The 26603-nt window shown below is 35.6% G+C and overlaps 1 protein-coding gene across 2 annotated transcripts; it reads right to left on the bottom strand.

Moving 5' to 3' along the window:
• Window positions 1–273: 273 nt before the first annotated feature.
• On the bottom strand, window positions 274–24135 carry LOC122008447 (protein SUBSTANDARD STARCH GRAIN 4, chloroplastic). 2 transcript variants are annotated; one of them, XM_042564180.1, is made up of 24 exons: window positions 23933–24135; window positions 21751–23833; window positions 18986–19184; window positions 18817–18876; window positions 17340–17444; window positions 16980–17120; window positions 16482–16544; window positions 15241–15471; window positions 15060–15143; window positions 11176–11333; window positions 10476–10998; window positions 9204–9374; window positions 9034–9093; window positions 8214–8336; window positions 7316–7591; window positions 6073–6138; window positions 5533–5664; window positions 4049–4876; window positions 3467–3747; window positions 2071–2321; window positions 1640–1878; window positions 1348–1539; window positions 722–994; window positions 274–611 (listed from the first exon to the last, which is right to left on the bottom strand). In XM_042564180.1, the coding sequence occupies exons 2-24, from the start codon at window positions 23718–23720 to the stop codon at window positions 465–467; spliced, it is 6573 nt and encodes a 2190-aa protein (XP_042420114.1). In that variant the 5' UTR covers window positions 23721–23833; window positions 23933–24135; the 3' UTR covers window positions 274–464. The 2 variants fall into 2 exon arrangements, with proteins under 2 accessions (XP_042420114.1, XP_042420115.1); XM_042564181.1 differs by lacking the exons at window positions 21751–23833; window positions 23933–24135 and adding an exon at window positions 19986–20074.
• Window positions 24136–26603: the final 2468 nt, after the last annotated feature.

The following is a 26603-nucleotide window of genomic DNA, read 5'->3' as shown; positions in this document are numbered from 1 at the left end:
TTCAAGTTTTACCTTTAAAAAAAATTCAGTTGATCCAAATGACACTGATCTGCCCGTAAGCAAAGAAATTCCACCAACCATATATAAGCAATACACTAAAGCCACCTTTTATTGTATACATTTGGACTAAGGTTCGAATTTTAAACGAAACGAATATCTTCAAACTGTATACCTATAGAAACTTAAACACCTGAATTATTAAAAAAAAAAAGGAGAGAATATATCTACGTTTTCATTGGGAAACGTACGTAGGGATCGAAGGAACACAAAGGATTTCACTTGCCATTTCCATTTTTTTTTTTTTTTTTTGCCAAGAAATAGATCTGTACAAACAAAATCAGTGTGCCTATGAACAAGCCTACTAATTCGCAGGCAAAAAAGAATACAAAATATCCGCTAAGTATATACAAAAATAAATAGGACTGACATTGCATATCATGCTGTGAAGGTAAGGACAAAGAAAACTAGTCTTGGGAAGTTGCAGTATATTCGAAGAGGAGACGATTTGATGGTGCCGATTGAAAGAGAACTCGCAGCCTGCTTGTCAGCTGATACATCAATGTCCACTGCATTGCGATTTCTGAATCCTTCATCTGTCTCACAACTGAGGCCTGAAAAAATAAGTCAAACATCATAAAGTTTAAGCGGATAGATCAACAAAAACAGTCATTTAAATGCTCTGAAGCTAGTCATTCGTCGATTCAGTAATCAGACTTTGCACCTGAAGTCGCTTTCCAAGCTGAACTTCAACTTCAGTACCAAAGGAGAGATTATTGGCAAGAGATTTCAGAGGATCCACTGTAGGATCTAAAGATAGCAGACTAGGAATTCGGGGAGCATAAACGACTCGCCATCTTGCCTGCCCAAATTCTCCCTTTCCTTCAATACGGGGCATCAACGTTTCAAGGGTCGCAGTTGCAAGTTTCTTGAACGCTAGTTGGCCATCCCCTTCCAGCAACGACTCTGCTAATTGACTCTCGAAAACCCTAGCAGCCTATAAGACTTGGTTAATATGTAATCCAAACAAATATTAGTATTGACATGGGAAAATACCAAACTACACATATACATTTAGTAGCTCAGTAAACTTTCTTATTCTCATATGATGTATCCTAGCAACAATACTGAAGGGAATTCAAGACACAATTTAGGTTAAGGGAAAATTCAGGTACATTACAAAAAAATTCAGGTACATTACAAAATATTTTGATAAATTCAGGAAGAATTTGTTGTTCTACCAAAATAATTTCTATTGAATATAAAAAAAAAATTGTCATAAACAATAAGCAAACAGATGACTTACAAATTTATTGACAATGAGGGCAATATTGTCAAAATGTTCCTTACCTCAGTTGGTGTGAGAGCATCTTGATCTACAGAGCGAGTTGAGGTCACAACCAAATTGTCCTGCCAAGTGCTAGCCCGACTCTGGATTCTAAATTGCCACTCCGATCCCATCAATGCTAAGTCTAGTATCGGATCTATGCCAAGGTCAGGCTCGAATTTAGCTATGTTGAGATGATCACGTTTCAACCTGACCTGCAATTGAAACAGCTAAAAATAAATTTCTTCCATAAAAATAGGTTGCTATAACATAATTCATACAATCACTTCAAAATTATCTCTCAATGAGCTTGACCTGTGTGGCAACTAAGTTAACATCTCCATTTTCAAATGTTAAAATTCCCTTTGGCCGGATATATTTGGGATGAGCCATACCATCCAACTCAAGTTCACCGCTCACAGCAAAGTTAAGAATTAAAGGATAAACAATCCTTAACTCTGGTCCCAATGTTAGTTTCAAGTTGGTAAGTCGTACATCAACAAGAGGTTTAAAAATTTTCTCCTCAGTCTTCTTCTCAACCACAGGTTCCTTCACTACAAACAGGAGAAGACTCTCACATATTAGAAAGGTCAGAAAAAAGAATGAAGTAATTTTGAGGAAACTAATCATCACTGAAATACTAATAATATTCATTATATTAATTATATCACATAACAAGACAATTGAAATATTTCTCAATATCAAAGAGTGAGCTTTTATGCAATATGACAAAATTTGAATGGTACCTGGAGACTGGGGCCATTTGTTTGATGAATCAGACATGGATCCAACAAAACGCGGCGTGCGTCCAGATGTAGTCACTTGGTTGTAATCAACAGTGGGGAAGCTAAAATGACCATCTGCCAATTTATTAGAACCAGCACCATTACCTTTATCATGAGGCAAATATGCTTCCCCACGGCTCAGTTGTATCGTTCCTAAAATATTTGGCTGCAATATAGAACCCATAATCTGCATTTGACTGTCAACCTGGCCACTGTTTTTAAGATGCTGTCAGTAAACAAGTAAACAATACAAGAATACCAGTCACATCATAAGTTAAATGCAATCCCGAGATAATTCAAATATGGTAAATTGGCAAAGGTGGTCCAATTAAATCAGTGAAGTACAAGCAATCAACTAATATGGTATTACCAAATGTAACAGGATACCTGTGTGTTTTACTTCACATAAAGTACCCTCCCATATTTAATTTTTAGCTGAAAATGACGCTATTTTCAATATTGATACGATGGTGCCTCTCAGCTCATTTTAACTCCATAATTCCACTCACATCTCTATACATCTAACCTTTAAACTAGCCATAATCTAGATGTGATGCAAAAGTAAATTATATCCAACACATTGTGTGAAGGCATGAGGCAAAACCATTTGAGTCAATGTTGGTGAACTATTGGGTGCAGCTGTGCAGTAGGATCACAAATATAGTTTCATCAGGCTTTGGAATTAAAACTTAGCCAGTATAAAGCAGTTTATACTCAACAATATGTCAATTGTAAAGGCTTATGTAAAAAATGGGTCTTTTGAGTTTATAATGAAAGGTACATTGCCCTTTCTTACTTCCTTTAAGTGACTCTACAACTAAAGTATCAAAGGTATTCATGCTGTACATCCTGTAAGACTAAATAAATACATGAAATCCTTATACAATGCCTCATTTTATCTGCACATGCCTTGGATATAGCATTGACAAGTTTCTATGATGAATAAATATTGTGCTAATATTTCCAACATTAACCTGTGTTCATTCATGATCAGGATATACACACATCCTTCATTGTTTAAAGTCAGCCAAATATGTCAGTGGAGTGTATCCTTACCATCCATAACCATTGCATACATTATCTGTAAATAAAAGCAGCTAAATTTTGTTGGAATTTCTTGGAATTATCCTAAGTGTGTGCTGCCACAGCCACAAGCATAATTTTTTTGTTTCAAATTTTGTCCCAGAATGGGATAAAATCCAAGCAGCCAGCCTCAAACAGTCAGAACTCACTGTTAGTAGTACTAGTCATGATGCCCTCCCTAGAAATAAGCAGTAAGCATATGTATAGACACAATTTACAAGTCACCTACTACAAATGGCACAGAAATTGTAATCTATTAGGGAAAGGAGTTAACCTGAAAATATTTTTAGCTCGCACTTCTAGAACTTCACATTTTAAGTCAATTTTATCTTTGCTAGACGATTCATTATTTTTGAGAGGCAAATTTCCTTTGAGCAATAGCTTCCCCTTCCTGCTGACTCTGCTTTCAATTGAACTGATGAACAATCTATTTGATATAATGTCAAGTGTGCCTCCAAGATTTGAAAGAGGCTTCTTCAATACTGGAGAAGAAACAGTAGCACGGTGAAAGGATGCAGAACCATCTATAATTGGCTGTTCAACAGTTCCCTTGACCTATGACAAACAAATTGTTTTTAAGATGCTTCAGACTAACCTCAAAACCAATAAAGTTAAAGAAAAAATGTCAGAGAATGTGTAGACAAAAAAAGGCAACAAATAATCAGGCAAATGCTGTAGCTTAGGAAGTTTCAATTATGTAACTAGGAGTGTCACAATCAAATGTCTGGGTAGTGAATATACTTTGGCAACGATGATCATAATGGTTTACATCTAACTCTGCTAAAGAATTTCTAGAAAAATGAGGCTAAATGTGAAATGGCATAAATGAGAAAATGCATTTCATTTTTATACCCACCTGAAGCATAATATCAGCATAGCCCTGAAGCCAGTTGGCATAAGAAGACAAGGCTGTAATTAACGTCATACCCCCATCTTTTATATCTGCATTTATACGGACTTCACTTGCATCTAACATGTTCCAATTCAAACCTTTTAAACTTTCAGCTAACTGAAAATCCCATCCTTCATCAGTCTTATCTTTTATCACTTTCTTTTCAGTAATGTCATCAGAAGACCCTTTTGCAGATTCCTTAACCCAAACAGGAATTTTTATTGCTCCCCCTGTAATCAACCTTTCTTTCTCATTATCTTCTTCTGAGTCACTTAAAACATAAGTCACAGGAACACTTCCTTGAATATGTACATGACCACTCTGAATGGCAGGTTCAAAGTTGGCATTAAATACAAACCGACTAGTTGATGTTAATGAAGCAACAAGTTCAGCCTTTCCAAGATCAATGCCTCCTATAGTGCCATCAAAAAGTCGTATTTTAACATCACACTCAGGTTTTGCCAGACTTCCTTTAAGATCTCCTTCCATGTGTAAGATACCCTTTATTGGCGTCAACCATTGGCGGAGAGACTGTATTGAACTGAAGGTAGAAGATTCAATAATCTGTACAACCATTGGCACCAGGCCAACGGGAAAATTTAGCACTGCAAAATGAAGATTTGTCACTGGTCCAAGTAGAGTTCCATCAGCATGGAGGGTTGCATTGTCTTTCTGGATAAATAATTTATCTAGTCGCAGACCATCAAGATTGCTATATGCACCAACTGCCAAAATGCGCTGAGTCTTATAGTTTCCCCACTCCCAATCCTCCCCATGGAAATCAAAATCTGCCTGCAGGGCACATATGAAAAGTAAATAGTGTTTCCTTTGAGCACTAGAGGTACTATGATAAAAGTTTCCAGTGAATTAAATTTCTCAAAGGTTAATGCTCAAACAGAAAACTCTAAGGTAATGCAGTGATCTATTGGAAGGCAAATAACAGATCAGTCTCTTATCCTTGCTAGGAAAAAGCATGAACAATAAATGCTAAGGCACAAAAAAAAAATCAATAATTAGAACATATTAAATTGGCTAATCACATATTCCAACAGCTTGAGATATTATCGAATGAATTAGTTTATATATTTATATTGTTAACACTCCCTTCAAACAAGGTTGGAGTACTTGACTTGATGGACCCAGACCTCCCAAAAACTAAATTGATTAGATAAATTTTTAACATAGGTTGCATTTGAGTCCCCGACCTCTTGCTTTGATAGCATGTTCAAGTTGATTGACAAACCACTTAACCCAAACTTGAGTTATTAGGAAACGAACTAATTTATATGTTTATATGTAAGCACAATCTCAATGCCTAGCTCTTTGGGTAACATCTATTTTCAGCAAAAAGTCATTCTTTTGTGCTTTTCTTCACTGTTCTTTTAGCAATACCTGAGAATTGATACAATCTTTTACATTTCTCAAAAATAGGCTGAATGAATGCTTACCATGGTGTCTCCATTGCCACCTCCGCTAGCATCAAGAGAGCCATTCCAGCGACCTTTAAATTCAGCTAAACCAGGAAGAGTAATGTCTTCAAAAGCATCCTCATCAGACCTATTGTAAAAATTTTGTATTGCCTGCATAACAAATGTTTCATGATCTTCCAGTTTAATACAAAACACGCCAAGTAACAGCAATATCAGTAGAAGAATGACATATAATCGCTGCTGAGCAACCTAATTCAGAAAAAGGAGCATATAATAAGTCAAAGACAATACAGGAAGGATGAGCCAGTTTTTGGCAGAATGGCTTAACATAAAAATCTTGTTTGACAACTTAAGATGCCATTAAAAACAATGGCAAAGTAGGATTAAAAATTGAGTGGTCAACATGCCAAGGATAATTCTGCTAGTACAAGGAGATTTGCAATAAAAAAACGCATTTAATTGATGGAAGCACTAATATGACCAATGAATACATGAATGGAACAATATTTCAATGTAAAAAATATTTATTTTCTGTTAAATTGCAGATTCAGATAATACCTTCAGATGGTCACGAAGGTTTTCAGCATAAAATCCCACAGATTGCAAGCTCTGCATAAAAAAGTCCTGCAACAAACACAAATATTTGCATGGATATACACATTCATATGTTAGGATAAACACCGACTGATCATGAGGACATAATATACGAATCTAGAGGCAAATAGACTTCAGAACTCCAGAGCAGAAAAGCATTCAATTTTTATTTTTATTTTTTGTGTACATGTGGTATGCATTTCAGAACTACATAGAACACTTGTGCAATGTTCCACAATGTCAAAGATTTTTTTTCTCTTTTCGGCAAAGCTGAACATCAGAGAATGAGGGAGGAGACAGTTAAGGTAAGTGGCAGTATAAGGTTGATGCTGTGCAGCCACCTCTACTTCTTTCTCCTCCACTTTTCTCCTCCCATTGTTTCTTCCTCCTCTTCATATTCTCCCTACTCTCCTCCTTCGTCTTCCTTTCATAGTTGATGTTGAAGGTGTGATGCTGTGTGCCACCTCTTTTCCATCCTTTTCTTTTTTCTTCTCCACTTTATTCCTCCTCCCTGTGCCTCTTCCTCTATAGTCCCACTCTTCTTCCACCACTTACTATTTCTCCCTATCTCTTCCTCCTACTCTCCCCTTCTTCCCTCTCCACTTGGTCGACACTGACCAACACCAACTTGCACCAACAGGTATGCTTGCCAGAACTGATGGCATCAAATTCGAGCCAGGCATTGAGACAGCAGCACAAAGCGTGACTTCGAACCAAGTTTGTCTTAGTTAAAAATATTACTAATCAATAAAATTTATATAAGTATTTCAATGATTGTGGATGCACAAGCTTCATTCCTTATACAAACAAAAAAACAAAGCTGAATTAGCACGGTATGCTTCTGCTTGTGAAAAAAATAGTTTTGGATCTAATAATTTCATTTCAAAAATATATTCCATTCAAGCAAAAACCAAAAGAATCATGATAACCTTAGACATAGCATCTACACATGGAAACTTGTTTCTAGTTCATGTTAGACCATAAAATTAAAATGAACAAAGTAAAATGTGATAAAGAACAAGTATTTAGATGTCAAAAATAACCCACCCAAACAGAATTGAAATATTTAATAATGCACTTTGGATTCCCACTTGCAATATGTAACGAATACAACCATTTTCACTTTGTGATATGTTTATTTGAAGGAAAGGTCATGCAATTTTAGGAAAAAGTACACCCTGACAACCTAGTCACAGCAGAATATTACCTTCGATCTTGACTGGACAGCAGGATCAGTACTTCGAGAAAGGAGCCTTGCCAAGGGAAGCATCTCAGCAACTTCAGCATAAGGAACTTCTAATCTTATTCGCCATCTTCCCATTGAAGAAATCACGCTACCAAGATGACCAGCCATTGCCTTTTTGAGGATGCCATCCTTCCCTCTGCTACCAGTATACCTATCACGTGTTCCAGGTAACACATACTCACCTTGTAGTTCGTATCTGCTACTAGCTTGCTCAAGAACAGTCTTCTCAACAGTAATCTGAGAATTACAATTCAAAAAGGTATAGAAAAATATGAAGGAACAACTTGGTATAAAATACATTGAACTCACTGGAACATGGACTCAATAGAAAAAACAGTCAATATGCATAATAGATCTCAAAAGTAGTTATCTAAAACAACTGCAAAATTAACACAAACCATGGTATATATATTTTCTTCATTTCATTCCCTTATCACCATGGAGAAATTCTAATGGTTCAGTAGTAAATAATCAGAATCACATACTTATGATAGTGTTTGAAACATGCTACTCTGCACATTGGGGTTTCATTGGCCATTAAGACCTACAGCCTTAAAGTACTATAGAAGATAGTATTAAACAGAGCACAAACTCAAATATATAAATGTCATGAGACCAACAGCATGATTACTAACTAGGATGTATTTCTATTCTAAGATCTAATAAAAGTGGTAGCAGTTTGGCTGGTAAGCCCTTAGCAATTTGGCCTTTCACACATGTATCAGTCATAATCACCCATCCTAATTGTTTTCCTCTTCTTTCTTTCTATTCATTTATGCTATAAACATACATACTCTTTACTAGTAGATAGTTATATCAAGTGCCATTGTAGCAAATTTAATATGAAAATATTACTGACAACATCACCAGTCCATCGAGCAGCCACATCAAATGCTTGACCAAGTACACCACTAAATTTAGGTCGAAGAACTGACAATAATCCATGGCCCCTTCTCTTCTGAAAATTAAGTTGGAGTTCTGCCTGCATCACAAAATTTCCAAAAAAAAGTATTGAGCAATCATGGGAGAATTGCATGAAAGAATCCAAGGTTGATATTATTTTTTATTGGACAGAATGTCTTTAATTTACAAATCTAACTTAGTTTGCATGTAGGTTCAAATTTTGGTTTTGTTAAAACTTAAATCTATGAACCAGAAACCTTACAACAAAGATAGGAGAGAGATTACTAAAAATGAGATAAAATGTTGAAAACATATGCATGTGAGCTCACAAGTATACAATCCAACATGTATTAAACTAATATTTCCCAATCTAAAATAGGCAATCTTGTCGGTGGACAAGGGAATTAGCATTTCTTCTGTAGGAGAGGGAGTCCACTCCGGTCCTACAGAAATAAGTCGTGCAATAAGTTGAGTCTGAGATTTTTGGACCATAGTTCTAATGGCCTGGTGCTGTATCAGGTTGGCACAGCATTCACTTACCTTTTCACTATATAGATATAGGGAGAGAGTTCAAATAGTTTACAAAAATAACAAGCCATGTAAGTACAAATATATTCAGAAACTGCTACATGTATCTTATCAGCCAAAATTTACCAAAAAAAGTCTATGCAGTTTGAAAACCATGCTTCTGCTGATCCAAAACCTGAATTATTTGTGTTATTTGATAACAATTACACACACTGGATCATAAAATTTCACATATAACAAAGTCATACCTTTTGAACTGTTCCTCGAAGTGATGCTAGTTCCAATTCATCTAGGGGTAAATTCCGCACCTACAAAATGAGAGAAAAGTCCACTTGGGTTGCTAAATGAAATGACATGGAAAACCAATAAAAGGTATTTCCAAAATTGCAAAATGAAAAGGGAAAAAAATTGGCAGCACCTCTAGATTAGCTGAAATATGTGGTTGATAAAAGATATTAGCTCTTATTTGCCCCTTCTGAAGAGAGAAAAATAATGATCTTCTATTTTTCACCATCTCTTCTTTGCTAAACCAAAATGGTCCAATCACTTCTGCTAACAAATTCTCATCAGGCCTCCCAGCAGCACTCAACTGATAATCCACAAATCAAACAGTATATGATCATTAATCAGATTAAGCAAATATATATATATATATATATATCAAGGTAATATTACTCAAATAACTATATATTTGACTCAAATTCAATAGTAATTGTAAGCTCTTGTGGGTAACATGTAGCAGTGTCAAAATGGGCCTACTGGGCTAGGCATGGCCCAAGCTCGGCACATTTCCTTCTTGTGTTGGGCTAGGCATGGTATGGGCAGTCATGAGCCATGTTTGCATGTTCAAGACTGCACAAAATTGTGCCTGACCTAGATCAGGGCCTGCTGGGTGTTTATTTTTAAAAAATAAAATAATAAATAAATCAGAAAAGGAGAAAAGGAAAAGGAATATGAAAAAAATCCAAAAACATTTTTTAAAAAAAAAGAGAAATAATTTTTAAAACTGTTTTTTCTGTTTTTTTTTTAAATAATACTTACTATTTTAAAAAATTATATAAATTTTTTTTGTGAGGCTCACCTCATGGGCTGTACCTAGCCTTGGTTTGTGTCATGCTTGGCCTCACTTGCGGATCGAGATACCCCTGCTCAGTCCAACACATGGACAAGGCTATGTCGGCATGGCACAACTCATCCCCTAGTGGGTCAAGCGAGGCACAACTCAAATTAGTTCTCAAGCAACTCGACATGATTGCCACCGCTACTACTTGTGGAAACCCAGCAAACAATGAAGAGGTCGTCATATAGGGCTATCAACAAAGTGCTTTGTTCCAACTATTTTGGTTTCTAGGCAAGGGTTTTTTCTTTTTTTTTTTTCAAATTTGGGCAACTGGGGCTTTAGCCTAAAACTCGAACCAATTCAAATAACACAGGACTCAAGACATAAATCATATGACAATTATCTAAAATTCATAAATACCCAAATTATATTGCAGCCAAGAACCTTCAAACTTTGGGGATAGGCCTTGGTTAATCTTTATCCTATTTAAAAGCTACAGACATTTTAAATGGCATACCCCTGAACACTGGTCAATGCTGTTATATATTTACAAATAAAGCATAAAAGTGCAGATAAAAAAACAGAAGAGACAATTATATTAATTAATGTTGTTATCTTTGCCCATCTTACCTTGACAACATCACGTGAAATTGAGAGGGAACCGGTCAGTTGGGGAGCTAGCATAAGTTGGTTGACAGTAATCCCAGATAAAGAGACATCTCCAACAAGTGTTTCTACATCACTGTCAACCTTGTGTACCCCAGAACTATTGCCCTTGCTTCCAAGTGCATTTTCAACCATGGTTTCTATGGTTTTGACAACTCTTCCTTGAAATTTGACCTTTCCAGTTGTTTTCAAGTGCAGAGACCTAGGTGAATCAAAAGTATTGGAAGAAATAAAACTGGCCAGCTCAAAGTCCCGTAAACGCAAGTTTAAGTCGACTCCCCCAGCAATTAGTGGCATTCTCTTATGATCCATAGTTTCTCTATCTTGCAAATAGTCATCACGATATGATGTTTGAACCTTAGCATACAAATCAAAGGCAACTGATGATGAAGTGACTATGATGTTATCATGAGTTATAATGATGTCCCCTCGTGCATCACCAAATGAGTCTTCTGCTTTTGGTGCAACCCACTTGATATCAAATCTCCTACAAAAGAAATATATACATATTGAGAGAGAAAAAATTCAATCAGACTAGCACAAGATAACTCAAGAACTGCTGCTAAAGGGTGAAACCAAGTTGTTTGTTTAATGTATGACCTACTGCTTGGAATTAGAAATCAGCAAATTTAACTTTCATACATAAAGTTAACATGTAACTTACGGTCTCAACAAAGACCCAGATAATCTGGTCTCTCCATTAAGCTCTCCAATTTTGAGCGGCATCAAATGCAAATCTTTAGGTAGATATCGGTGAAGAACTTTATCAAGTAAAAAGTTCCCAGAAAAATTTATATCCATTGCTGTATCGTCAACTTCCCCCTGCCAAATATAAAAAGGGAAGGCATAACAGTGATGTACTCCAGTATTTAGACCTTATACAGGGCAGATATAGATAATTTAAAGGATAGATGTTGAATTTAGTTCATCCACAAAAAGCTAAAGGATTGATAATGTAAAATTATACCAAGCTAAAGAATAAGTGCGTCTCAAGCATTATATGATCAAGGTGTGACCAGACATATTCTTTTCTTATAAAAACTTCTAGCTACTCAACACTTCAATTAGAAATCCACTGCGAAGAAACAGCAACTAGTCCCCATGAATTAAGGTGTGCATATAGGCTAGCACCAGACTGTATTATCTATATTTTTTTGTATGCATAAATAATTTAAATAATCTTCTACCATTCAAATTTAAATGTTATAAATTTCACTTCTTTTGTTTTGAGTCAACTTGCAGCTGTCTTTTATATTGTTTAGGTCAACTTGAAATTGTCTTTTATATTTTCTTTCAAGACTTAAAATATTATTTCAGGATGAGTTTAAGTGCCCAACTGAAATCACATGGATCACATAATCTACAAAAAAAAAAAAATGATCCTGATTGTGCATGCCCTGATCAATGCCCACCATAAGAGAAAACAAGACACTAGAAATGGACTTGACATTTGACGCCGATCCCTAAGTTAGCCTCTATCTTGAGCATAAGAAAAAAGCTTGAGTGACAAGTCATTCATTACCCATTCCTCTTTGGTGAGAGGAGTATCTGTAGTGGGAGTGCAATGACGAGCATCATACAATCAATGTAGGATTAGGCCCATTACCAAAGCATGATTGTGCACTGGATATTCAGATTACATTTACCATCCTAGCAACAAGGCTTTCATGCTGGAGTATTAGCAATTGAGACTAGGGGTACAATTTGGCATATTTTGATAACGATATGTGGCAACCCACTCTCATTGAGGTAGCCCTCAAGGTCATACCTCACTTTTTTAAGGCATAAGGCAAATTTGGAAAAATGGGCCCCCTCAAACAATATCATCTACCCAGGCTTTGAATTAAGGCTTCTTCTCTTTGTTTTATTTTCCTCTTTTGAAAGCTAGACAAATGTTTAGGAGCCATAAATTATTGAATTTTCTGTAAACAATTAATTCAAATATTTTAAATCCAACTTGAGAAATATGAACACAAATATATGAATGAATGCTGCGTATACTTACACAAGAAAGAGCAATTAAAGAAATTAGAATGCATCATACTGATGGAATATAATTAAAATTTGTGATTAATTTTTTTCTATGATTTTTTTTTGAACTTGATTACCCGACTTTATAGAATCTCCCCTTAGCCTCTCACATTCTTAAGTCAATTAAACAACAACATAGTAGTCTCGATTTCACACAATTTACAAATTCGTACCGAGAGGAAAAACTAATATACAGTGCTAAATTAATTAATTAAACAACAAAAAAATATCAAAAATAAAATGCACATGGCCCATCATTAGCCAAGTTGAGTAGATTAAGAAGTCCAGACCCCATACCACTTACCAAGATTGAACACATTACATAAGAAAGAAAGCATATCTACTAAAATTGAAAGAAAGTAGATAGTCAATCAGATGGAGTATAACAATTTAAAAAAAAAAAACCCTCTCAAATCTCAACTCTTGATCAAATGAAGAAGACATAAATTGTCAAAGGAAGCAGTTTATATTATCAATTCACTACAAATAAGCATCACCGCATAGTCCTCACCACATCACGACGTGTATGAGTTGTAAATTTTTTTAACTATTTTGTTTTATAGCTTGTGATTTTAAAAGGGCTTAAAAAAAATTTAGGCCCTCTATATGCTTGGATAATTAGATTACCTAGAGTTAAAAAATTAAAATTAACTTTTTGGACCTATAACTAATTTATAATATTTGTTGGGAGGGCCCCCTAGATGGTTGAGCCTGAGGGGGAGGGGCCTCCCCTCAGGTCCGGCCATGGTAGCCCCCACATTATGGAGCGAGGATGGGATAAAAAAAATATAACATGCATGAAAAGAGAAGCAGAGATGGGAAAAAAATTAATTTACAATTTATTAGCTTGTCTACTAGATATCCATATAAGTTACTAATGCGTCTTAAGTTAGTCAACTTATTGATTTTAGTTCTTAATTTTTTTTATTTCCACTAAATCAAGAATTTTATAGAGCATACAACAACAACAACTAAGTCTTATCCCAGTAAGTGGGGTCGGCTAAAGAATTTTATAGAGCATACATAACAAAAAGTTGTTGACTTTAGGAGAACATTTGTACTAAAAAATGATTATCAAAAGGTATACATTAATGTATTAGTAGGATGAAGGTTTGAAGTATCGAAGTGTGCCACTCAACACATCCGATACATTTCATTCCGATGGAAGACCGAGACACAATATATGTCGGCACAAGGTTTAATTATTGTGTCGCTTGTGTCAAAACAATCACAGAGGTCACAAGGAGAAGAAATTGATGGTTAAACTCTAAACCTAAAGCAAACCTTAAGTTGAAATGTGATGAGGCAGCGAATCACAAAAATTCACATTTGTGGTTGATGGATGGCGATGGTCGGAGAGGACTTTCACAATACTTTCTTCAATATTTCTTTTTAAAAATGTCCATGTTTGCTCTATCACTATGCAACCAAAAATTCATTATAATGCATATTTGTATAACTTGTAAACTAGCCTAAACCAAAACTCAATCTTTATGTAGATGATTTGCTATTTTAGTGGAGATATTCAAGCCTTAATTTTTGTCTATTGACTGTCCCACAAGTTGCATTCCTTTGGCAATAATGTAACACTATCATTTTTGTATCATTCAATCCACAATATAATTTATTTTAGAGATACTCTTCTTTCTCGTGAGATGGCTGATTGAGACATGCAATCCCGAATGCTAGCCAACTGATAAATGTGGTGTATCCTGGTGTTGCATCTCTTAATCTCCTTTCTTGAAAGCTTAGCTGAGACTTGATACAGAGCAACACATCAAAACTAATTCATGACTATCATGATATGAGGGTGTAGGATTGAAAAGGGCTGGGGGGATTCGATTATCTGGTGCTCCCTGCACTAACAGAGGGATAAGCCAGTTCAGATCTACTCCCTGCCAAAATATGCTATGCTTATGAGACATTAGGGAAATCACTTATAATAGAACTCCAAATCTTCATGTGTGCTTCCCTGTCTAGTGTTCTGGGTTATGAATAGTAGTTCTAGGTACAGACGCTAGTGCTCATGATAATGGAAGTCAAAGTCATATATGTCAATTATAATTCATTGATGCCCATGTTGAACACAACCCACGGTATCAATGCCATAGGTATTTTTTCAGATGTGGGCATATAGGATCACCTTGGTCGCTTTTTGCATGAAAACTCATTGACTCGCCATATCACCAATGCTAGCATGTTTATACACGACTTAACTTCTGAATTCAATTTGTTTTCTCACTTTATTGCCTATTAGAGCTACAGCTGACTTGCACATGAATAGTCATAGTTGTATATCTGAAATTTAGTTGATTGTTTCCAATTTTCCAATAAGTCCTACCAAGTTTATAATTAATAGCAACCTACATCATGTAAATAAACAACATCAAAAAACTATGCATCTAAACTACCATCCAGCATGTTGTCATGAAAATGTAAAATTGAGAAAACTAAGAACAAGTGCAACTTGATCACCATGCACAAGAATAAGGCACTTCTCTGTAGAAAGCAGCATACCTCTGGACAAATCCATACGCTTCCAGCTCCTCTAATTTCCCCATCATCTAAAAGGCATGCCCTGATGCCATAGAGGTCAGCAACCTGTAATACACAGAATGATATATTGTCAATAAATACAATGCAGTATGGTCATTAAGGTGGATATATCCATATAAGCACATGCATAGATGCAACTTACATAATTATCAAGGTTGAAAGTAAAATTTGCTGACGCATGTGAAAATGGAATGCGATCAAAAGCTGCCACAGCGCCAGCCTCTTTATTTTCAATTACCGCTTCAGAGGCAGAAGATGGAGGAAATGCATATATTGTCTTAGAAAACTTCCTTGATATAATTCCACTTCCAACCAAAATAGGAGCATCCAATGGACCTTGACAATTGAATATAGCTGTAACAGATCCAGCCACCTACATTGGTTAACGAGATTAACCCAGGATAATTGTTAAGGGTAACTAACAATTGAAAGTTTTACATCCTAAATTAGCATGAGTTAGCATAGCTCTCCGAAGAATACACAGAAAATAGCATGAGAAGTTGTTCGACAGGTTACCTTTAAAGTGAAGGCATGGAACCAAGATGTACATCAATAGTCACAATATGGAGACGCAAAGCATTTGCAAAAGCAACCATGATGTAGTAAAGTAAAAAAACACATTTACCTCTAACTATACTACCATACATCATTGAAAAAGCAAATTATAATTTCAATTCCTGGGCAGTAGATATTGTCTCAGTATGCAGTTATTCAGTAGCCATCCCATAAAAGGAAATGATTAAGAACCTAAATATACGGTACAAATCAACAATAAGATGAAAAGGTTTACAATGGTAGCACAGATTGTTGCACAATGCAAAATAGATGATGATGAACCAAATAGAAAATTGCTAATAGCTTAGCATATAGGTCAAAAAGATCAATATACAATAGGAGAACATCAAAAAGTGAGTTTGGAATGAACCATTTATAGATGATAAATTTCACTAAAAAATGAGAGGCAATCTTTATAGTAGGACAAAGAATCCTGTCCTGGCCGCCAATAGTTTGGTCATTTACAGAGAGCATTTTACTCAATATTGAGAACAAGAAGCGTTCAGAAAATTTGCATATACATAAAAAAATAATAAAATAAAAAAATAAAAAAAAAACCATGGCTTGATACACTCGGAATTATATAGTTGTGAAGTATACAAGAAAGCCTTTTAAAGTCCAAAATTAACAGAAAACTGAATGCTGCCATTTCTAAAAGCACAGGGTAAGTAGGAAAGAAAAGTTTGTGAGGAATAGCTTAACAGAAACAAGAAGCATAATATCTAATTAAAGGATTTAGAAGTATGCTTGTAAAAATGCCAGCAAATGCACTTTAAAATGATATGAAAAAAGAAATGCTTAAAATACAAATTTAACAGAAATGTGTACCGGGAATAACAATGGTCTCATTCGCAATGTCTTCATAAGCGCATTCACCTCAACACTCGGAACCTGAAGAACAGAAGCGTCAGAATGATGAAAAGAGAGATTCAGCAAATGTCTAAGCTTTCAAGAACTTAATTTGACAGCTCATAAGGCTTGTTTGTGTGTAAAACATACAGCATATGCACAAGTGATAAGTAAAACATCAAGAAAAATTCAATGTGATGTCAACTGCAAAGAAATTTTGAATTATTTTCTAACATAATCATAAATGGTCTTCAGTTGAGTAGTCCATCTAAAAACAGAAAAACTTTGTTACAGAAGAATGTATCAATGTAATCACAAAGCTCCCACATGATATCTATTAGCTACAACTCCAATACTGCAAAAAGTTAATCTAAAAAATTGCATCAGAGGAAGTATCAATCTATTAGTTGTATTTATATACTTTTATGTTTTAAATTTGCTATGTATCTCCAAGTCAGTATCCAACATAAATATTACCTGACACATGAGATGAAATTCACCATTCTCTGGATTTATTCCAAAATCACCAGAAGCTTCAAGAGGGGCATCACCGAACCAGCCACTTGCATTGTGCAAAAAGATCCTTTGACCACGAAAACACAATGTTCCTGTCAATTCCTGCAAGCAATAACATATCCCTTCTAAACACCAAGTTTATAAGTTTATCAGGCCATCTCCATGGACAGTGACAGCTTTTGGGTTTAGGTTAAGACAGGGTTATCTCAAAATTGTTTGGAAATTTAAGGAGGGCAGCTATTATGACCAGCCCCACTAACATCCACGAAGATTTAAAAAATGTTATTTTCCAGTAAAATTAATTGTGGATATTGGACATACTGAAAAGGTAGAAGGAGAATCTAGGATATGAAAAGACAGTCCATTAACATCAAGCTGGCCATGGAGACTTGGAAAGCTATCCCCTCGAGACATGCAGATGTGAATCTGACATAAAAAAGAAAAAGAAAAACATATATAATCAGTCAAATTACATGAAATCCATCATTCAGATTAAAAAAGATGCCAAAATATATCCATTTGTTCTAAACGCAGGAATGAAGTTTCACAAAGCATCATTAATTTTAAAAAGCAATGAGACTGAGAACAATCATCAACTAGATTCATGCTAGTTGACATTATTGTTTCTAGAATAACTTCTAGAACCATGGACGACCTGCAAGACAATTCACTACCAACGATGGAAATTAAGTACTTGAAAAAAAGTATATGTTAGCATCTCTTGTACAGGTAAAGAACTTTAACTTGTTTAATGAATTTAACCAATAAAGTAGTTCAGTAGAAAAGAGGATTATTATATATTCTAAACAACCTATACAGCCTCTCAGGTTTGTCAATCCTACATGATTAAGTCAAGAGTAAAAGGTGAATTCGGTAGTTAAACCTCTTTGAGAAAAATATAATTCACTTCTACGCTTCTTGGAATATATCTTTCTTTGGAAGAACTTTGAAATAAAATAATTAGATGGATTCAGAACTTTAGCCTTCAAAATACTTGTTGACAATAATGCACAGTGTGTCTTAACAATCCTAATACTTCAAACACTGAAGGTAGAGATGGATACCACAATATATTATGCAATTGCAAGGAAGTATATTGTTAGAAGAATTAATTGCTAAAACCTAGCCCTAACTTTAGCCATATTAGATCTAGCTAGAACACATTTTGCAACACAGCTTGCAGACTATTAAGTCTCTGTTACTCCAATAGTAGTAAAGTTAGCTAGCAAAGTTACATGTACACTTTTCTTTAGTCAATATGTTCAATCATCATCAATCAATAACCCAACTAAATTAATTTAAAAACTAATAAAGTTTAACCAAACACAAATCCTATACTAGGTCATCAAACCTCATGCCACAGTAGAGAGCTAAATTCAATAAGTTTAACTAGGACATTTTGAATGAGCTTGCTGATTAAGCAAAATTCAAAATTGCAAATGTAACATGGAGACGAAGAAAACTAATGACGAAATTAAGAGGGAATAAACAACTGCCTAGATTTGTTATCAAATTCTAACTTTGGATAAAATTGATGTTTACTGAAACTTAGGGCAGAAGTCTAAACTAAATTAAGCAATTCACCCTTGTTAGATTATCATGACAATATATATGCCAAAGCTACAAGACATAAGAAGAATTCTCAGAAAAAAAAAGAAAGTAATAGATTATATAATTGATCATTGTTGGGAATCTTATCTCCAAAATAATAGAAAATTAATAGCTAAAATACGAATTCTAGCAAAATCAGGAAATATAGCCAATTCAAATAGGTATCTAAAGGGAATCAGACAAGCACCTCACCAGTGGCTCTGCCTTTCGACCATGTCAAGGGAAGTTCTAAAATCCGCTCAAACAGCTACATTAATCCAAGAATCAGATAAAGGAATCATTGTGTTAAAATAGAATGGAAATTTTACCAAACCAATTCTCTGCTTCAAAGTTTCAGAAACATAGAAACTACTTACTGGAGCAAAGAGATTTATGATCTTCAAATTTGCATGCCAATTTTGCTCAAGAATATTTACAAATACATCAACAGACAGATCTCCCCCACCTTCACAAGTCCGCTCCTTTCTCCATTCCCTACAATTTCCACTCAGTTGAGCATGCACTCCACTATAGTCATTGTCAAGTTTGAGACGCCCATTCACTTCAATCATTTCCCTACATATAGATTTTTCATTTCAACTATCATAAGGATTATATGTATATGCTTGCATACATGTAATCCAAAAAAAAAATCCTTAAATTTGGTGCAACTAAATAGAAGAATTTAATTCCATGATCAGTTAACTACAAATAAAAAAAAGTTTGGGTTAAAAACAAATTGCATGATCAAACACTAAATAGGTGCCACACAATCAAAACTTCACAATTTGTCGTGATAAGCCCAAGACAATATGGATGATCCCCAAAGGAAAAGAATATTCATAAATTAGGTATGTTTGTCACCTGCACCAATCAAAATCCAATAAGACCAGATGGCTGGATCATAGTAATCTCCCTCACTCAAGCCTATGTGAGTCAAAGTCTATGATCACATATTGGACCACACCATCAACCACAGATGATCTTAGATCTGATTGGCAGACCCACCACTTTTTTATCATTGTCCAGAGCATATCATCACAAGTTGAATCACCCAATCCTCCCCAAATAATGTGAATCTAATGGTGAAGGATTCACCTCAGTATCACCAGTACTCAGTGCATATTTTCATCCAAGAAAAAGATTCATGTAATAAATTGTCTCCCAAATCCCAATACAGTTTGTAGAAATTCATAAACCATTTTAGCATGGACATTATTCAAAATCTCACATCAAGCATAGTTCCATTGTTGGATCAATTAGTTGCTAAATCATAACACCTATCAAAAACATAAAAGTAAAAAAGTTGTGTATTGCCTGTTCCAAGAAGTGCAAACGTATTGTCCTTTTTAGAATGAGCAAGTACTGTCATATTACCATGTAACAAGGGGATTTCAGAACCAAAATCTCTAGCTGCCCACTCAAACACATCACCTCACTGATATGAGACAGGAGCAAATCATATCCTGGTGAGGTACTTTGCTTAAGTATGTGAAGAGTGTTTAAATTGTTGAAAAAACTAACACCACAAGATTAAGAAGAAAGTAAATGCAAATAACATTTCGATATTGTTAGTTATCACAAATATAGAAAAGTTATGGTTCGTGTTGATAATAATAATCTATGAGCTAATAAGACACCAAAATCAGAATATAAAAAATAAAATATTATTTAGAAGGTTGCAAATTTCTTAACTATTGTAGTTTCCACTTCTGTTGATAGTTTAGCACATTTCTTTTGTTGCTACTGCAAGGTCCTGAAGCACAGAGATTTTATTCATTGGTGTTAATTCAGTGGCATGTGGACTTTTGTTTCTCTTCATGGTGCTTTCGAGAATTCGAGCTAATATATTTCATGTTACCTCAATTTGAACTTCCTCAATTTGTTCAATTGAGAGTGTCAAGTAAGGAAACAATGGTGGTAGAAGGAATGTCCACTTCTTTTATGATATGAAGTTGACTATGCAATCACATATATAATGATTATTAAACATATTAATTAATTGTATCAAAAGTATATTTTTTAAGTACATTCTTTGTATATAGTTGGTAATAAATAGTAAAATGCAAATAATATTAGCAATATGAAAAACATGCAGTTCTTATGAAAGTTTCAAGATTTATTGTGCACGGTTGGTATCTTCAATCCTAAGTTTAATCATGATTGAATTCCTGATAGCAATCACATTCTCATCTCTTTGTCGAAGTCATGGTGCATGAGTTACAATTATTAGGCGACTCATTGGTGAAGACAATTCATTACCCCTCGAAGCTTTACAATTGACTTATTTTATATCATAATCCAACAAATAACATTCTTTGACAAGTTGTAGCATCTCTTACTTTCTTATTTTGTGAATTTATTTTATTTAATAATATTAGTCATCTTCTTCGTGTCTAGTATATTCTTAAAATGTCTAGTCAATTGGAATAAACCCAATTTAGTATTGGTGAGCCACTTTGAACCAATCTGAGATAAAAGTAATATATGACTACATATGTGATGCTATGATTAAACAAAATGATGCCTATATCAGTACGAGCCAGAGTTTGCATTACCCTTGCCAAGCCAAGTAACTATATTAAACAAATAAACTAGTCAACTTTGCCTTCTAGTAATATAAGCATTTTGTTATAAATGCATCTACAAGGCATAAAATCATACAAAAGGAAAATATCAAATTACCACAGGAAATTTTAGGTCCCTTTCACTGCATCAATGAGAATAGGCATATTATAGCTGATTCATATGGAGATCTCAGAAAAAATGAGTCAGAACAGTGAAGTGCCAGGATATACGTGCATCTTAGTTTGTTGTATAAGCACAAGCAGAGGCATATTAAAAAAATTGTAAACCAATGGCAAATAACAGGTGGGAATGAAACCTGTGAAGAATTATGTATCAACAAAAGTAGCATACAACAACAACTAAACGCTATCCCACTAGGTAGGGTCCACTATATGAATCCTTCTACGCCATTGGGATCTATCCCCTACTATAGTATCATGTATATTTAAATATATTTTATTGTTGCTAACCAAGACTTCTTTGATCTATCTCTTTCTCGTTTGACGTGCATATGAAGCCATGAAAAATTGCAATGTATATGTCTGAGAGATCAATTCTAGTAAGATTGTCAGACCTGGGTTCAATGTCACCAAATCCCAGAAGCATTAGTGTTCCTCCAGCATAATGAACAGAATCCAGTGTAACTGGAAGAGCTTTCTTGATGGAAGTAGTCTTAGTTACTACATCTTCAAAGAATGAAGGAGAAAGGTCCTCGTAACTTGTACTGAGGAAGAACATCAGTTTCTGAATAAGACTGGCAAGGTGTTGAGATACAAGTGCATTATTAGGAACTTTCCCAGGTCTAAAGGTAAAGGGAAGAAAGGTCTTAGATTGGTGCATCTGTGTGCAAGTCCCAAACTCTCTGAGGCTGAATCTTTCACAATTATTATCCTCATCATCCCCTGATTTGTCTGCAATGTTATGCGCCACTGTGTCAAACCCAACACCATTGCCATGGCCATAATGAAGATGATGGTTCTCCAAGTCATCATCATTTTTGGCATTTGAAGAGGATTTAGAAGTCACAACAGTACAGGCATCAGTTTGCAAGGAGCTATGACTATCTTCTGCTAGCTGATGTTTTTCCATGCTTCCATTCATATGTATTTCATTGTCTTTCTGCACATCAAAATTACCAGCAGCTGAGTTACCATCAGAAGCTTTAACTTGTGTCTGTGATCTAAATTCTTCATCTAAATAAACTAACCCAGTCATGTATTCTGACTTAGTTCTTTCAACAACATTAGTTGGTGTTACTTGGACAGAATGATTTTCTTTGTCCTTCATAAATGTTAACTCAGGCCCAGTATCTCTGTTGCCTTCACTAGATGAATGTGTTTGTGAACTAGAAGACGGCTCACTGAACTTCCCATCATCCTTGGCTCCGAGATATGCCAAAGCAGCAACAGCACTCCGCTTGAGAGTTCGTTGCTTTGAAGAAAACCCCCTTTCTGCAACAACTTTCCCTTTTCCATTTCTTTTGAACCTATGCCTTAAAAATTTTGGTATTATTTTGGATGAGAAGTTTACACTTACTGCACTGGATTTCTCTGATTCAGAGTGCTTATAACCATGGACACTATCATCCATGCAATGGTGATCCTTTGAATGCATATGGTCATCAATACAAAAGAGTGAACTTGGCCTCCTTGACTTAGCAGAAAGAGGTTTATCCTTTATGCCTTCATCCCTAAGTACTGATGAATCCTCCTCAGGAACAATGTAACCCATCTCTGCAGCTTCCCTAGCAGCTTTAATCCTTTTTGTTGCCCAGGAAGCAGTAGATTGTTCTCTAGCAATCCTTCTTGTTTTTGTCCTGTAATCTATTCCCTCTTCAGACGAGTGATGTCGCTGCATACCATTTCCTGATGGAGATGGAATGCCCAGCCAAGAGAAGTCCTCCTTTTGTGCAACTAATAGGCAGGGTTGGAACAAAACAGCATCTATAACAATCTTCCCCCTCCTAAGGCTTGCAAAAGGACGAAGTCGAAGTTTCATGGTGGTAACCTCCCCACAAGAGAACTCCTCCTTGTGAGGTCCAATTGAACATGAATCCAAAGTGATGCCCAGTGGTGAAACACATCGAACTTTTCCAAAATCAAGTTCTCTTTGCAGATGCTCACTAAGAATTGAGCAAGCAGTAGGTAGAAGATGGGTCTCCACAAAGCTACTGGCCTTACGCTGCGCATACCACATCAGCATTCCTGCCATGGAAATGACCGCAACAAAGACAGAGCACCTAATGAAGAATAGCCCCTCTTTCCAAGGTGGGTTGAGCGATCTAAACCAGGCCTTAGTTTTGGGAAATGACTCCCCGAAGCAATTCACTCTGAATCCATCATTCAAAAACCCAATTTTCCTTGAACAGAAACTGGGAAATCTGCCAGCAAATGAAAATGAAGAAGGAACTCCACGACCTTTCCGGCGATTCCTAGCACTGGTATAACTAAAGAAATCCCTATCAACGGCGCTGCCATTTCTCCATGCCAAAGACGTCCGAAGCGGCGATCCTAGCAACGAACTACGGAAGCAATCTGCGCTCATCTTGGCCTTTTATTCAACCGAGTCCCAAAATCTCAAGTCATGCGCAGGGGACCAAGAACTCGATCTCAGTCCCCCAGTCGACTCAAAACGCCCAGCCTTCACACAACATACCGCTAACGACAACAAAAACACGATAATGAGCCAAAACAGACATATAAATAAGAATACCTAATCACTTCGATCCAAAACCCGGGATAAGCGACGACGAATACCTGGTCGCTTCGATACCCCATGAGCCAAGGCAACAATCGAGGATATCGATCTTGATGAGGTGAACACGAAGAACCAATCGGCGATAAGAATCGAAGCGAAGAGAATGAGGGCGATGGATCGCCGGAGAAGGTATGGTAGGAGGTCGAGGGCGGAGAATTTCGCTAAGCTGAGAAAAACTCTCGCTTCCTTTCGCATCAAGAACTCTTTCTATCGTCTCTTTCCGTAAGAATCGGACGGCCCTAAGAAGTCTGAGGACTCTGTTCCGTCCAAGACATAAAACAGCGGTTTAAGACGATAGCATTTCCTAAGTTGACGTAAAATGACGTATTATCAGATCTAAAGTCCGTTGACAGTTTGTTTCCTGATTGGGGTGAGAAATCAGATTAGGTAACTAACAAAACTTTAAAGGCGCCCGTTTTATTCATTATCGTCCAAAGTACGTGTCATTTAAAAAAATTATTAAAAATGATATCTTATCATACTTTTACCTTTATTTTAATATTATAAATTTAATATTTCTAAATAAATTTATTTATTATATAAAAACACTCTTCATCGTGTCAATCAAAATCACTCAAACTTAAATTAAATTGTTTCAGCTTGATAAAATTACTTTAATACTATTAGAGCAATTAAAATTAATTAAACAATATTTAATAATTTTAATTAAATTAAATAAAAAAACTTTACGTATAATAATTTTAATCGAATTAAAATAATTTTACTCTATTATAACACAATCACTATATCTTTTATAACATATTCAAATACAAATATTTTAAAAATGTAACACCCTTTTAATATTTTCTTCAAGTTTCATTTTGAAATAATAAAAGTAAGGGCCTATGTATAATTGGTAGTTTATGTGTTTTTAATAAATCTATTTAAAACTTAAAATATCTGATTTAGCATCCATTAGAGAACTAATAATAACCCATCCATTATATCTTTGTCAAATTTCTATTATTTGGAGTAAAAATAAAACAATCATTCTAATAGCGACAGACCACACTCTCTAGAGGGAATAAATCATAAAAATTAATTATTCTAATGTGTGGTAGCCCTATGCATGAGAAAATTAGACGTCAGTGAAATATTTATACAGAATGGACTCCAAGATCTATTAGATTATAGCAAAAAATTAAAATCTGTCATTCCATGGTTCCATACGATTGGTCCCACGATCATATATGAGTAGATAAATTGAGAAATTATAATTAATTAGTACAGTATCCAAGATTTATTGGAATAACTACCTATACAATTACCAACTGTGTCAATCATTAGAGTCAAATTTCTATTATTTGATATTGCCAACATTGTCTAATAATCATTTTTCCCACCTCATCCACTACTTCCCTGTCATTTTATTCCCTGACCAAATGCACCATTAATCTAATAGAAGGATAATAGTTTCAGAATTAACAGAAAATAATTGGAATATAACGTTTGAATGACGAATACAAGTATTAGGATGCTTGTGCTAAGTAACAAACCTTCAGAATGTTGGATATTGGAGTCTTAATGGATCAATACGGTTTTGTGGAAAAATTGGAATGCCATCAATAGATAAAAGTCGTAATTGACTTCAAAATTGAAATCTACGTTTCGCGTAGATAAATTTAGACTATTAATTTGCTCAAAACAGATTAAAGGTGAATGAGAAATTAATTATTTAAAGTCGACCCAAATAAACATTAATTATTCATTAATGATATATATAGGAAATGCATGGGAGAATAGTCCCACATCGGAAATTTTCGATGTACATTCTTTGCTTATTAATGATGCTGTGTTAATGGAATTAACTTAGAAAAAAGATCAGGTGCTCTCTTCTTAGGGGCAAGCAAGTGCTCGCACCTGTGAGCCCGCCACGTGCGCAATGGGCGCTTTGTAGGCGCGGCACTTTGCACTTTGCATCGTCGTCGCGAGGAGCTTAAATTTATGCTCCAGAGGACATTGCAGTACCTACGTGGCACTCGGGCTCGTATCTGACATGGCAATGCGGCACCTACGTGGCACTCGGGCTCGTATCTGACATGGCAATGCGGCATCCACGTGGGCAAGAAGAGATGACTGGACTATTGATTGGGAAAACAGATGACAACCGTTGATCAAAGAGGTGTGATGGATCGCTCGCATCCGTATCTGACATGGCAATGCGGCATCCACGTGGGCAAGAAGAGATGACTAGACTGTTGATTGGGCAAACAGATGGCAATCGTTGATCAAAGAGGTGTGATGGATCGCTTGTGATGCGATCTAGAGCGTTGGATCGCGAAGAGTCACGATCTGACCGCTTGGGATGAGACTTGATCTGAAGCGTCAGATCGAATGGATCAGTAAATCCAGATCCGATGGCTGATGACAATAGGCAAGATCTGAGGGTCACAACTCTTCAGATCTGATGGATGAGATTAAAGTGGGATATGTGAAGGGTTATAACTCTTCAGAATGGACGATCCAGATCGATTCAGCCCAAAGAACACATCCTTTCACCCAACAAGGCATTCAACCTCTTCATTTGGTATAAATAGAACCCTCCAGATGCTGGAAATATCAATCGAATCATCGAATTCATCTATTCTACTCTCTCTTGAGCATTCATCTCATCTTGTGTATTTAAGAGTCCAAAAAACCTACGAGAAAGTTCGCTGGTCTCGGAATTTG

Source organism: Zingiber officinale, chromosome 8A (assembly GCF_018446385.1).
Source record: "Zingiber officinale cultivar Zhangliang chromosome 8A, Zo_v1.1, whole genome shotgun sequence".
NCBI classification, from domain to species: domain Eukaryota; kingdom Viridiplantae; phylum Streptophyta; class Magnoliopsida; order Zingiberales; family Zingiberaceae; genus Zingiber; species Zingiber officinale.
This window is presented reverse-complemented; position numbering and strand designations above follow the sequence as displayed.